This window comes from Strongylocentrotus purpuratus, unplaced genomic scaffold (assembly GCF_000002235.5).
Source record: "Strongylocentrotus purpuratus isolate Spur 01 unplaced genomic scaffold, Spur_5.0 spur5_scaffold_7, whole genome shotgun sequence".
In the NCBI taxonomy this organism is placed as follows: domain Eukaryota; kingdom Metazoa; phylum Echinodermata; class Echinoidea; order Camarodonta; family Strongylocentrotidae; genus Strongylocentrotus; species Strongylocentrotus purpuratus.
Window position 1 is genome coordinate 113,735 of NW_022145613.1, and position 15,106 is coordinate 128,840.

A 15,106-nucleotide genomic window follows, 5' to 3' on the forward strand; every position below is an offset into this window, starting at 1 on the left:
CAGAGCTGAGGATTGAAATGGGTTATAACAAAATATCGCAAAAAATATTGCAAAATTATTTACTTTACTTGTATCAAAGAGAACTGTTGCTGAGCTAGCGCGATGAGCGTCCCTGGACGGTGTGTGCGCTCTATAAGTTTACACTATTATTATTATTATTATTATTTTATATAAGTGTTCATTGTAAAATTTTGAGCTGAATAAAATGTTTACAAATGTCTAGTCTAACATCAATGAAAACGATACTATTTGTGCACTTTTATTACTAGACACTTTATTGTACAATTTAATTTTGTCACGTCATTCACAGGTTTTAAAGAAAACTCAGCAGACGTCGCTAATATGTCTCTAAACCATAAAACTAGAAGGTTTCTTGGCAGACTTAACTCATGAAGAAATGCACCCTACATTGCAAAACACTCGTTAGAGAGATACAGTGATTAAATTATGCTAGACATCCTGCAATAATGCCTTCTCATTCTTATTTAAATCAATTAAGACTACTCTCTCACAATATATATGATCACAAACACAGAATATGAAACCTGTTGGTTAACCCTTTCTAAGTTTAGCACATCTTTTACAGATCTATTAGATGGTGGGCGGGCCTCGATCTTGTTAGAGAGATAAAGTGCTTTAATTGTGCTAGACATCCTGCAATAATGCCTCTTCATTCTTATTTAAATCAATTAAGACTACTCTCTCACATATATGATCACAAACACAGAATATGAAACCTGTTGGTTAACCCTTTCTAAGTTTAGAACGTCGTTTACAGATGGTGGGCGTTTATTAGATGGTGGGCGGGCCTCGATCTCGCCGACTTCAAAGACGTTAAAATGTTTTACTCTATTGCTCGTGATGAACTCTCCATACTTTTCTATCAATGTGATATGGTCGTGAGATATTATTTGACCACGTGTTATCCGAGATGTTTATAGTCCTTTCGCTTACCAATCATACCATTCATTTTTGTTTCAAGAACACCTTATGTGCGTAACACTTGAAATGGGTGTGTAGGAAAGGTTATGTTAATAATTATGTATAAATAACCATAGTACAGAAGCTGTATTTGAGGCCATAACAGCGGTAGAGTAGATTTACATCTTTAAAACAGTCATAACATTTTATTTGACGTGCTGCAGGATCCATGTTTTACTTCTCAATCATGGTATTGCCGGTACTGGTGCTCTTTGTATCAGCAGTGCTGGAGGTGACATCATCACGCCTGACTCCCAGTTTCTGCTTCCACAGGGCGATAATACGCTTGTTGAAGACAAACGCAAGAAGAATGAAGACTCCTTGCAAGGAATTGATAGCAATGAAGACATACCAAAGCTCTGGGATGTTGGCATATTCACAGACAAAAGCCAAAATCCATGTAAAACCCATGACACCAGACAACTATAAGGAAAACAAATCATTTTCAAAAATGTGTTATTGTCCACTGTAGCCTTAAAAGAATGATAAATAATTGGATCAAAATCTTCATTAAGTTAATGTTCTGTAAACAGTAATGGGCATACTTACAGTATAAGCGGTATTTTAAAAAAATATCCCTGTTGGTTTTAATTAAAAAAAATTTATTATTATTGTCATCATTTTTACATTACTACTACTACTACTACTAATACTATTGCCATAGGCGCCGGAACTGAGGGGCAAGAACGCCCCCCCCCCCTCAAAAAAAAAAAGCAGTTAAGAAGTAAAGATGGTTTGTATTTTTAACCCAAAAGAACTTAACAATAATAAAACCTGAATTAAATGGCGTATAAAATTCCATTCAAAGAAAAGGAAAGTTAACAGGAATTAAATTTCCAAAACATTGCGCATGCTACTTATATTTATCAATGGAGGTTTCTATGATAGCGATACGCGCATATCGTGGACATATAGGCCCGAATTCACAAAGGAGGTTTGTCGACAAACCTTGGTTTTCGTACGTCATATGACGCGTTTTACGCGTTTTTTTACAAACCTGGTTTGTGAAGAACAAAAGGAGGTTTGGCGAAACAAAAGGAGGTTTGAGTTCAAACCTTGCTTTGTGAATTCGGGCCATTGTGAGAGAAAGGGAAAGCGTGTTTGCTTTTTGTTATAGATTGAGACGATGGGGGGCATTTTTTATTCGATACCAGTGATTTACAAATGTTGCTGAAATGACATGATTTTCCGGTATTTTTTCTCCATTTTTTTGTAAGTCATACCGTTTTATGCGTTTGTTGGAAAATTAGAAATTCCCAAATTTACAGTCGGGCGAAAAATATGTGTATTTAGAAGCCTTTATGTCAGGGTCTGCAGAACGGCCGTGCTCGGAGGCTCGAGCCCCCCTCACTTTTTTAAAAATTTTGTTACAGAGAAAAAGAAAGAAAGAGAGAGAGAAAAAATAAGTGACCTGCCAATGTCACAAGTGAGCTATTAAAATATGCTCATCTGACCGTAATTAAATGCCTAAAACCCCAGAGCTTTCGGGAGCTCCGCCCCCGGACCCCACCAAGGGCCCTAAGCCCTAAGGCGGTTCCCTGTATGCTCATCTGACCGTTATTAAATACCTAAAACCCCTGAGCTTCCGGGGGCTTTGCCCCCTGGACCCCACCAAGGGCCCTAAGGCGGTCCACTGTATGCTCATCTGACCGTTATTAAATAACTTTTTTAAAAAAGGGCTTCCGGGGGCTCTGCTCCCTGGACTCTCCGCCAATTAGTGGCCTGCCAGTGTCACAAATTAGGTATCTAAATATGCTTATCTGACCATAATTTTAATGCCTAAAATCCCTGAGCCCCACGCCAATTTACGCTCTACCTGATCGTAAATAATCCACTTTGAAAAACGTTCCGAGGTGTCTGCATGTAACGTGTAAGAGTGGTGGTGATGCAGATTTTTCTTCCCCCCCCCCCTTCCAAACGTTTTTGCTCGTTACGGCACTGCCCCTGGAAGGTGAGCCCCCTGGAATGTTTGCCCCCCCCCCCCCAATCCCAAACTGCTTCCGGCGCGCCTGACTAATGCTGCTGCTACTACTACCTGTACTATTACTATCATTTCTTAGTAAGTGTTTTATTATCATCATCATTAAGTTTTTATTCTCATCATAAAAATCATAATTTATTTCTTTTTGGGGTATTTTTTATTTCTTTCTTCATCTTCTCTATCTTAAGTCATTTTTTCGCTGACACTGTATTATAACTCTTTTTTATTTCGTTGAATACTGGAGAGAAAAAAAGATGTGTAAATATTTTGGCGGTGACAAATAAGATCAGATAATTTGATTTAATTACAGATATTAACCAGTTATTTCCAACAAGATAGTGGGAAAACAGGTTTGGATAAGTAAATATTTATTTAAAATTGGCTGCCCTTGAGCGGTATATCTAGTGGCGTACGCAGGAATTTTTCGAGGAGAGGGTTTTAAAATTTGAAAAACGCGCCCGAAAATTTCGCAACGACTCAGCCAGCCAGTGAATAAGCGGGGGGGGGGGGGGGGAGGGTTAGAGCACATTTTTTGGTTTTTTGTTTTGTCCCGGGAATTGGAAAATTATGCCTACCGATATTTCGTTTAGTAGGGGGAGGGGGGTGGTCAGTATATTTGGTCACCCTTTAGCAATTTTTTTTTTTTTTTTTTTTTTAATTTGAAGGGGGGTTTCTAAAAAAATAACACACATAAACAAAAGATCAATATATCGACAGTGTCTCGACTAGTCTTTAAGCAAAATTTGGCAAGTGAAAATGAAAGATGATTCAAGTTTGTATTATATATTGGTGTTTAAACGCAATACTAGCTACACATTTTACATGATATACTGGGACCGTATTTGATTCAGTACGCGGATTAAGTTATGCCTAGGTCACATTTGCTCTACGGCTAGGCTACAGCGGCCGTACGTCCCCAAAATCGAGAGAAATTTGCGGCGGCCACAGAGCATCTGCGGTGGCCTCAGGGTCACCCTAGGGCGTATCCCTATCCTGACAGGCTGTTCGGGTCGCCGTGGCATTATAACGTGGAATTGGAACTTTTTTCATTTCTAGGTTCGCCGTAACAATTAGACACGCCGTAGCCATGCCGTAGGGTGGTTCCACGGCGACCATACGTTGGGCGTACGGTGGCCTTGCGTTTGCAATGCAGCTGTCATACGGTCTTATGAATTACAAATGACTTTTGCAAAACCCCCAAAAATTGTGGCGGCCGCAGGAGTTCCATGGGCGCCCTAGGGCAGCCTTAAGGCGGCACTTCGGTCACCTTGGTATTTGTCATAAACCTACGGCCGCCTAAGGGACGCCCTAAGGCGACCGTACGCCATCACTTCAAAGGCCGTACGGCAGCCGCAGGTTTCCTGTTTCCACGATTTCAAAATTCGCCGTGCGGCTTCCCTAACATATGTGACCGATACGGTATGTGACCGTGGGAATGCTGCGGCGCCCATCTAATTGCTATTGGCCGTAGATATTTTAGAACGCACGGCCGCCGCGGCAAAATGATCTAGGCATTAGTATTTTATTTGGAATTTTACTAAGTCATATGTCTAAACTCGTATCAAGATCACATCTTATCATTTAAATTAAGCAAGTCGACTTAAAGGCAAAATACTGACTGATATGAAATGTGACGTCAGATGGTCAATCAAAGATTATTAACAATAAATGCGGCGCATTAATTAATTAGTTTAAGTCTGTACGGGACCTGTCTTAAATTTGCGGTAAAATACTTTGCCAAAAGCATCAACGGAATATCAAAGTTGGCGTTGTTTTTTTCTAAGCCAATAACTTAGTAAAATATTATCTAACATAAGTATTGAATTGAATCTTGGCCCAGGTATTTTTATCTAGTATTTTTTCATTATTTCTATTTAGTACCCCCCCCCCCCCCCGAACTCATGATGCCTAGCGCATTCTCGTGGAACAGAGCTTCGTACTAACCTTGACATAAAGGGACAACTCTTCTTTTGCTTTGGCCAGGGCTGGTCGCTCCTTTAATGCTTTCTCTGCGGCCTTTTTGGTAAGTCTAATCCCGACCACTGTGTCTGTGAACAGGATCGCGTTCAGGAACAGAAGTGCTGCAAGAGGTACACCAAAGGCAAACAGATTCACATTCCCGCTAGACAACCAGCATAGCCAATCATTGCCGTAGTTCAAGTGCAGATTGGTGCAGTCACAAAGGTCGATAAACAGACAAGCACCTACGATCAATGCTGGTATGCACCAAGCATACAAGCAGTACCAGATGTAGACAATTTGAGATTTGTTGCCGACACGAAATTTAGCATGGGAGCCAAAGGTCCGATTCAGATCTATGGCAAGGGCATTCATCCAGAAGAAAATGGAGAGCCAGAAGAAATGAGTTATAGCTCCTACTGCTTTACATAGGCCATCATGTTGGGTACTCACTCCACCCACGAAAATCAATAGAAATGTTAATAGGAGAGTAATAGATAGAGTTAGAACTGATTTCCCAGCCACATTACGAAGCTCAGGAAAAATTAAGTATGTGGTTATGACGATTAGTACTGACATAATTGACAGGACAGTTCCTACTATGTTCATGATGTCTAGACCAGCAGGTAAGTTACGACCTTCAGATACAGCTTCTTCTAGGCAATAAACAGCAGAGCCATCTGTATTTATCTGAAACTGATCATGTAAAAGGACAGTGTCCATGCCACTGATATGGAGCGATACTTTTGAGTGGTTTGTCACAATCTCAAACTTGCTAGCCTCTAAACTGACATATGTATCACATACAAGTCTGTAATTGTTTGCACAAATGTCATCTATGCTGAAAACACTCAGAATATATTCCTCCCTTTCTCTAGTAAAGTTAACTCGGAACGGTTGCACGGAGGTTTTGTTGTAATCTGAAAATGTCCAGGATTCATGGGACTCACAGCTCCATTCTGCAGGAACATCAATCAACAGTTCTACCATTGAAAGGTTTCCGAATGAAGGCATGTATAGACAGGACGTTATATTGGTTAATGTATCCAAGGTACCCTGATCGAATTCCACAGAAGATAGAGGCAGGGCAGTAAAGTTCATCTCGGTATCGAAGCACACTTGACAAATTGAACGATAAGGAGTTTCATCACAGTCATCTATCTGAGCCTTGGCAGGGATACAGGACAATTCAGGCATTGATACAACATCAGAGAATGTCAGTACGTCCAACGATAATTCAATGATAAGATTGTTCACCGCTGCTGATAGATATTCAGTGTCCAATGACGTCATATTCATTTCTGTCTGACTAGAATAGAACGACAAGCAGAGTCTTTCCTTCTCATCTACCGGTACACGTTCGCATTCTTCTGTTGTGATGTTATATTCAAATCCAGAGAAGCAATAGAACAGTTTACATGCACTAGTTAGTGGGTCAAAGGCTTCATTTTGAGCGCATGACAAAGCAACCAACTCTTGGTCGTTGTCAATGAAGTTAAAGTATTCTGCACGTGAAGGAATACCATTCTGTATCATTTCGTTTCTAAACTCAACTGATTTGCACAATTCAGGATAGTTTCCACACACGTCGATTTCGTTACAATACGCACAGTTTATATTCTGGTAAATGGTCCCATTACGTTCTACAGGTGCAAGATAAGATGGACACTTCATATGCTCTATGGAACATGAGGTCACATCGACGAGGAAACAAAGCCGAGGTAAGATGTCATTGGGTATATCAGATGGGGGTTCAAGTACACGAGAACAGAAGAAGGCAACTAATTCTTGAACTGTTGGTTGGGATCGTGGTTCTAGTGTTGCAATAAGTGAACTACTTACACTACCTTTGTCTAGAGTGACATCACATTGCCAATTCCACTGCCATGGCTGAATGCTAATGATTGAAATTCCATGACAAAATGCGCAGTATATGTTCTTGAAATGGCCAATGCTTTTAACAGCAACAGGAGTTTGGAATATTTGCTGGGATGTAGGCGGGTTCTCACACAAGTGACGAACTAAACTATCATCTAGGACATAGGCAGGGCACTTTGAAATAAGATGGTATGACTTGTAGATCGTTATATTTTCCTGTATTGCATAATTGGTACCTGCAGATATGGTAACACATGACATATATGGGAGATAATGATCTTCCCAAGCCATCTTCTCGGGTACAACAGCAGGGTGTGGGTATATCAATCTTGCGTTCAATGTTCCGGCGGCAGACATCTCTTCAGCATTCGGGCAACACTCATCGTATAGAGCGCACTGTGGGTCACATCTACATGGTCGTGCCTTCCATGAAATTTCGCAAGAGAAAGGATAATTGCGAAGCGGCTCTGGACAGGTTTGGTCAAGAATATTCGATTGATGTCCGTCATTACACGTCACTGATTCTGTTTGATAAAATACAATTTATTAATCTCAATTAATGATCTCCTTTTAAATATTTGTTTACTAAGAACATAGATTATATACATAATAATAATAGACATGAGTGTGTTCTTTCTGATTTATAATTAAATTAGCGTTCTTCAGAGGAGGGAATATAGATCTATACTTTTCTGCAAACTTTAAACGCACCTTTTTAATTTATGAATGCTAGTATGCAGTTGTGAGTCGGTCAAAGGAGGTGCACACCATCTTATTCCTTGTTTGTTTGATCTTTGTTTGATCTCATGTTTGACCTTATGTCTGATGTCATTTTTATTTTTATTATTATATATGCATGATTTATTGAATAAAGATCATATTTATATCTGTTGTGTTTATTACAAGTTTTAGTTGGTAATTTTAATTCAGACAATGGTGCGCTTAGAAACACTTGTATTAAGCGCCTAATAAATGTTATGTATTATTATTATTATTAAAATATGAGGATGTATTGGTTGAACGAAATAGGGCTTTTTACTTTAATTTTTTTTAATTAAATGGCCGGGTGACATGAGGAAGCATCGATCGTCTTTTGCTGTAAATTTCCGGGGCAGCTAGTACATTGGCAGAACATGTGAAATAGGTTCATATGGGGTCGATCTTGCTCAATCTTTAAAGATCCAGTAACGAAATATCAAGGAGTTACCAGCACTCACTCCTAAAATACCGAATCGGTTGTGGGCAAGGGGAGTGGTAAATTTTTTGATGATTTTCCGACAAACTCAAATTTTTTTGTTTTGTAATTTTTCTTGTTTTGTTTTCTTTTTTTATAGTATGCATGTAAATGTAACCCTTATCCTGACTTGTAGACCTTGAATCTAATATGGGAATGAGTTTCACTGCCCCAGCTAGCTCCCACATTTATCCGTAGATAACTTTTGTCCTCATAGCATTTACTAAAATTTTGAATTTACTATTCCGAATTCCAGAATGTTAAGATACAACATACTTGAAATAGATATATAAGCCTTTACACGAAATTTTACCCTCTCATATTCGCGATTAAAAGAATAATAATTTCCTGGGGGGTCATTATCAAGGACTCGGCCACTTATGAGTCGAAAATTTATCAAAATTTCCCGGAAAAATATTTCATGTAGGTTTCATTAAGTTGTTTAGACAAATGCATTGGTTGATATTGTGAAGGATCAGCCGGGGCACGTACTTCCTCTGTCCCGCGTCAGATACGCCACTGTATTTAGATCTTACCTGTGAAATTAGTGACACCTGCTTTGACCATTCTTCTATCAATCGTCAATGGTACGCTGAGAAGCAGCAAGAACACTAAGTGATCCATCGTATGAAATCTATAATACGAACAAATTATAAAGAGTAATCACAATAATCATCATAATAATAATAATAATAATAATAATAACAATAATAATAATAACAATATTGATAAGAATAAAAAGGTGTACTAAATGGATACCCGAAAATTCTGGTGTGAATATAACTGGTCGGCCAGCAGGTAGAGCGATATACAAGCGATGTACATGTAACTACCCTGGGTAAATATGATCAAATTATTAATTCTAAAATTATTGTTTCTATTCTTCTCCTTTTTTATCTTCTTTTTAATCTTCTACTTTTTCTTCTCCTCTTTCTTTTTTCATTAGAGGTGTTTTATAAGTAGGCCTCCAGACCAAATTGTTTTTTTTTTTTTTTTTTTTTATCTTCAACCCACTCTGTTTGCGCAGAATGTACCTCGAAGTTTCTATCTCAGTCTACTTCAATTTTGCACATAATATAGGCCTAATTTGTATGAATATGAAACGTTGCTATCTTAGCTGTTGCTTCTCTTCTTCTTTAACATCGATAGCGGTATTATCAATATTTATCATTATCACGGTCTATCGCATAATTTGAGGGTATATAGTGATAAACAAAAGCATCGAGAGCTATTAGAACACTATACCATCACACTCTGTTGCTGCTATTCTTCAGTACATAACGGTAAATAATGACATCGGTGATTAAGTGCCCCTTTTTTAAAAGTTGTTCCCCCGCCCCCTCCCCCCCCCCCATCTCCTGACAATCGACGCAAACATACTCTTCCCCATTGCTCCATCACCCACGTCTTCAAATAATGGGTAGCAATTTTTGCTCCTCTAATTTGTACTGCCCTGTAAACTCTCATCATTGGATCTTAAGCAATAAGACATGGATTTTATATTTGTCAACTGCAAACAAAGACCATGGCACATTATTCCATCTTTCCTATCTTTCTTCGTCCTTAAATACGTTAGAAATTCGAGAAATGTGAATATATTCAGCTTTATAACGCGTAAATTATAACGCCACAATTGGTCACGTAATCATGATAATTAATACTCTTACCCTACCTCATATCATACCGTTCTCCGGCTTCCCTTATTTAAATAGACGAATATCAATTCCTGATCATGACCATCTAAAATATTCCAGTGTTTTTTACCATGATATGTCTTAATCGACCAAATGACATGGATACACGCAGTCTTGATATCATCACATTAATGTTTGACTTTGTCCAGAGAAATGTGATATTGTCGATCATTCCTGAATTATAATAATAATCAATATAATTCAAATATGTACCACTTACCTTAATGTCAATCTAAAGTTTAAAAAGTTGCTAAACTTAAATGGAAGGCCAGGATAAGTATGAATTAAGGCAGAAATTATTACCTTTCGAGAATTTCGAGAATCAGCAAAAACAAAACAGTCTAAATGGACATTTCTTGGCGAAATGATGTTTTCTGCTTCGTGTTGATTGTGAGCAAAGTTTAATCGAAATTGCTTTCACTAGTATTTGCGAAGGTAAAGCTGGACTTTCTTGTCGTGATGACGTTTTCTGCTTCGTGTTGGCGGTGAACAGAGATTAAACGAAATTGCTTTCACTAGTATGTGCGAAAGTATATATCTGTCAAACGCTAAGTGATGAAGACTTCGATGTGAAAGCTAAAGTCACGATTTCAGGATTATGTTCTTTAACGAACAGGGTCCAATCAATCAAATTCATTGACATCCAATCAGTTCCTCTGAACGAATGGATATATGAGCGTGCAAAAACAATATTAAGATATTAACTGGATTTGTCACAAGAAATCTGGTGAACTCAGTCATAGTGGTTTTCTTGATCCTTTAGAGATGTATGACTTCCGAAATTATCTTCTTCTTTTTTGAAGTGCGCTTATGGGAGTAATAAATGACTTGGAAATATTGGAGCCCCGATCATTTAGCTGACACCACAGCAAAGCGATGACTTTATAGTTGAATCGACGAAAGATCAAGATTTATTGTCGCCAAAATGCAAGTGTCGTAATTATTGCAGAGACTATCACTGCAACCAATCATCGAAGAGAGAAAACTAAACAAACAAACAAAACTCAGTGCAAATAATGCAGAAAAGCAACTTCACCGTGCATGACAGAGGAACGAAATCTGGAAGAATAAAAGGTAAGAAAAACGCGACATGCGATTGGTTCCTTCTGGTTTTGACGTGCATTTCCTCAACAATACCCCAGATGCCTATACCAACTGTCGAAGGAGAAGGAGGAGGAGGAGGAAAAGAAGAAGAGGAGGAGGAGGAGGAGGAAAAGAGAAAAGAAGAATAAGGAGAAGGAGCAGGAAAGGGTTAATACGGCCAAAAACATAAATATTCTTAGTTCAGTGAGATTCAAATCATTAATTTGCTACTTTGAATTCAAATCTTATAATATATGAGTGGGGTTTCTTTTTCATGCTGACGCAGGAAAACAAAACATGACATCTTTGAAGTGAAATTTAAATATTTGATATGGTTGTTTAAGTCTCATTACTTTTCTGTCATGTAATAGTGATATTGGGGCACGCGAATACTAAGCCGAATAATGAATACGAGAGAGTTTTATAACGGGGAAGAGTTATTAATAAACTTGGGCGCATTACAGTGTCAATGCCATTTCTTAAGCACAAGCTACAGCCTTGGTCACTCGGCCGATTTCATCTTTTCCTAATTATCTCTCTCTCTCTCTATCTTTATCTCCCTCTCTCTCTCTCTCTCTGTCTCTCTCTCTCTCTTTCCCTCTCTCTCTCTCTCTGTCTCTCCCCCTCTATCTTTCTCTCTATCTCTCTCTCTCTCTTTCTCTCTCTCTACCTCTATCTTTCTAAAGCATGCTTCTGCTATCTTCCATGCTTAATATAGTCACGTACGTAACTCAATATTGAGGAGTGCAAAATCAATATGCCGACAATATCAAATATCAATTGACACTTAATTTGTTCAGTGATAATTTGACAGTGCAAAAAAATACAAATCGTCAAATGAAATCGAGAGCAAGAAGTTCTAGCAGTTGATAAAGACTCGATGTAGTCTCGTTTCTACGAATGATTGATATGAATTTTGAGCCATTGGCAATATAGTTGTTAGAGAGTTATATCTTTACTATATTAGAAAAAAAAAATATTTGTTTGAGTAAGCCGTAATAATTTGAGTAATAATAATAATAATAATACTAATAATGTGTCTTGTTTACCCGGGGGAGCCTCATCAGTGTTTATACTGTTCTCCCTGAGGGCACTGGATTCAGGCTTACCCGCACGCAATGTATGCACATTCTCCACTCCCTGGTAACTTAATTGTGGGCGATCGACTTTTTAATTAATGTATATCACTGTGGAAGAGCATCGCGCTAGCATGCCAGAAAAGAAACCCGATCACTTTTAAGGGGCCGGTACCCATCCAGACCTTAACCGCATTTCGTTAACACAATTCTGCTTGTATGCAATCAATTCACACTGTAACTGTCAATACTTTACTGCCATCATAATATGTATTTGTTTATTCATGGTATAATACAAAATATGAATAGCAACCAAAGGCTGAGTTTTTTTCATTTTACAAGCAAGTTTTAAAAATACATAAAATACGATATTAAAAATTGTAAAAATATACAAACGTCAGATGATACTCATCTAACTTAGACCACTGTGGTTTAACTAATTCAAGGTAAACAAAAACAGAACAAACATCATTAGCCATCAAACAAAATTCATGGAGAGAAGTAATTGCATTGATCTTAACTTTGTCGTTGATGAGGAAGGAAAAGTTTACTTTTCATGAAGAGGCGAAAAAGTACGCTTTTGCTATAGTAAATAAAAACGTGTTCAGTTTTTTTATTTTTATTAGAGCTAGTAACCTAGCTACAAACATCGCTTGCCAAACAAACTGCGGTTATCGATGCAATGGGTTTATTTTGAGTCCGTAATTATGTGCGTAGTCTCATTGGTTTGGTTGGTAGTACAGGAAGTTGTTATTCTCGCAGTTTGATCACAAGTCTTTTCAGTGACACAAATATTTAAAAAATCGATATCTGATATACGTCGTTTTACCTCAATTTCTATGGAGCGCGAAAATACATTGCGGGGAAAGAATGATCGTTCAAAACTGACAAAACTCTTAATTTCCTGATCAAGTAAAAATCGCTCCCAAACTGTGCATTTTTAAACGGGTCAAAAATTGATTGACTTATATGCTCGTTTTAAGGTCCTTAAAAAGCTGTAAGTTTCTTTCGCGAAAAATATTTACGGGGTAATGATGGAAAGAAAATCTGCTGGCAAGTTTGATTTCAGTAACAAAGAAAACAAATTTTCCCGTAGCAGGTAGAAAAATGCAGATCATAAATTCGTTTCATTTTCAGTCGTCAAGATATTTTTTTAATTGCCAACAACAGATAAATATTTACTAATAAATTATATAAATAGTGTCAGTGAATTATAGCTATTTGCGAGCGAGTATAGAACCAGAAAAAACTGTTATCCTCATTTCAATTCGATCAAGTTAGTTTGGATAGGTTCATGTTTTATTATTCATATAGGTCAATTGTACTATTAATTTGTAATTTGTTTTAAATATTTCAGATTCAATTTGAATATCAGTGTGTGATATAAGGATAACATTCAAATTTGCTTTTTTAATCTTTCTTCATGTCCACATTTCCCCTTTGCTTCATTTTATGTGGTTTGGGCTTCGAAACCTCTGCTTAACCCTGTTGTGTGAGCTATATAAGTCGCAGTGTGACCAAGAGTTTTATCCATACATTTCCGAGCTTTTAAAAGAGCTTTGATTGTTATCTAATTTGAAGGTTTAAAAAATCCTTCATAGTGATTAAGATATCGTTTACCATTATTTTTCCTCGTGGCTGGAAATTCGAGTGTCGACTGTTGCGACTGTTTATCGACGGCCACGAGATGCGGCTGCTTGAGGCCGGGGTAGAATCGCCGAATCGAGCGCATATAGGTCTGTTTCTACTTCAAATCTCAGCTCCTTACATTAATATTTCTATTAATTATCTTTTTAACGAAGTTTAAATTGTGGATTTTACCTAATGATTGGAAACTCGCCAGAACTACGCCTGTTTATAAAGGTAAAGGTGAAAAGAATAATATTTCAAATTATAGACCCATCTCAGTCGTATGTCATATTGCTAAACTGCTTGAAAAGGAAGTTCAGTCTCAGTTTTTATCTTACTTGCAGACTAATCATCTTATTAGTGTTGAAACTGTTGACCAATATGATTTTTTGCCAAATCATTCAACTAATACATGTTAACATAGAGTCATTATGATTGGTACGAATCTTTTAATGAAAAGGAAAAAGTTGGTGCATGATTTCTTGATATTTCAAAATGTTTTGATTGTATTGACCATGAACTTTTGTTGTCCAAATTGAATAAGTATGGTATTTTAAATACTGAACTTATTAAAATGGTTTTCTAGTTTTTTATCTGGTCGGAAACAAGCAGTTTATTGACATGGTAAACTGTCCGAAACAAAGGACATTACTATAGGAATTCCTCAGGGGAGTATTTTAGGCCCCTCTCTCTTTATTGTTTTTATAAATGATATAACTGATTGCTTACGGTTAAGTACATGTAATATATACGCTGATGATGTTGTCTTATACGTTTCTGATATGGATATTAATGTCATTACATCTAAGCTCCAAGCAGATTATTATGATATAAATAAATGGTATTGTAAAAATAGATTACGTAATTAATACTAATAAGAGTAATGTTATGCTGTTGAGTAGTAACACACGAGGTAACGATGAATTAAGTCTGAAGGTGCATATTGATACTGAAACAATAGCACAAGTAAGGAGTATCAGATATTTAGGGATTGACATTGATGATAGATTATCTTGGGATATCCACATTAAATCTCTTACCAAATCATTAGGTTATAAGATTTTTACTTCGAGAAAGCTCAGTAAATTTTTAAGCTCTTCCATTTTGAATAAAATATACAAATGTACCATACAGCCGATCTTAGATTATTCTTGTTCCGTATGGGGAAACTGTTCTCTACAAAACAGAAATATTCTTTTAAGGCTACAAAAAAGAGCTGCACGTATTGTCGTAGGTAACTTCGATTATGATGTAAATAGCTTGAATATAATGAATTCATTAACATGGCAATCCAGTAATACTAGACGGGACTATTTTTTATCATGTATAATGTACAACTGTATTCATGGAAAAGCCCCAGTACGATTATGCAATGAAGTGGAAATGGTTTTTGACAGACATGGTTTTAACACTAGATTTGCCAATACGCTGAATGTTGTTTTACCCAAGTCTAATCTTGAATGTTTAAGAATTGTTTTAGATACGCTGGACGTAAAATCTGGAATAGTTTACCTTCTGCTTTTCAAAATGCTAAATCTATCGATGTTTTTTAACGTATGTACAAGGACAGTTTTTTTAAACCTGTGTGATA

At 37.2% G+C, this 15,106-nt stretch overlaps 1 protein-coding gene across 1 annotated transcript; it reads right to left on the minus strand.

Moving 5' to 3' along the window:
- Positions 1-252: 252 nt before the first annotated feature.
- LOC575986 (probable G-protein coupled receptor Mth-like 3) lies at positions 253-6,404 on the minus strand. Its single transcript, XM_776342.4, has 2 exons — positions 4,907-6,404; positions 253-1,404 (listed from the first exon to the last, which is right to left on the minus strand). The coding sequence occupies exons 1-2, from the start codon at positions 6,218-6,220 to the stop codon at positions 1,156-1,158; spliced, it is 1,563 nt and encodes a 520-aa protein (XP_781435.4). The 5' UTR covers positions 6,221-6,404; the 3' UTR covers positions 253-1,155.
- Between the last annotated feature and the right edge of the window lie 8,702 nt (positions 6,405-15,106).

What these genes read in the sequence shown, in the direction of transcription:
- LOC575986 (XM_776342.4), bottom strand. Translation starts at nt 6,220, where the DNA reads ATGAATATGACGTCATTGGACACTGAATATCTATCAGCAGCGGTGAAC. An exon ending in AGTTGTCCCTTTATGTCAAG is followed by an intron (nt 1,405 to 4,906) that starts GTTAGTACGAAG and finishes TTTTCCTTATAG; the next exon opens with TTGTCTGGTGTCATGGGTTT.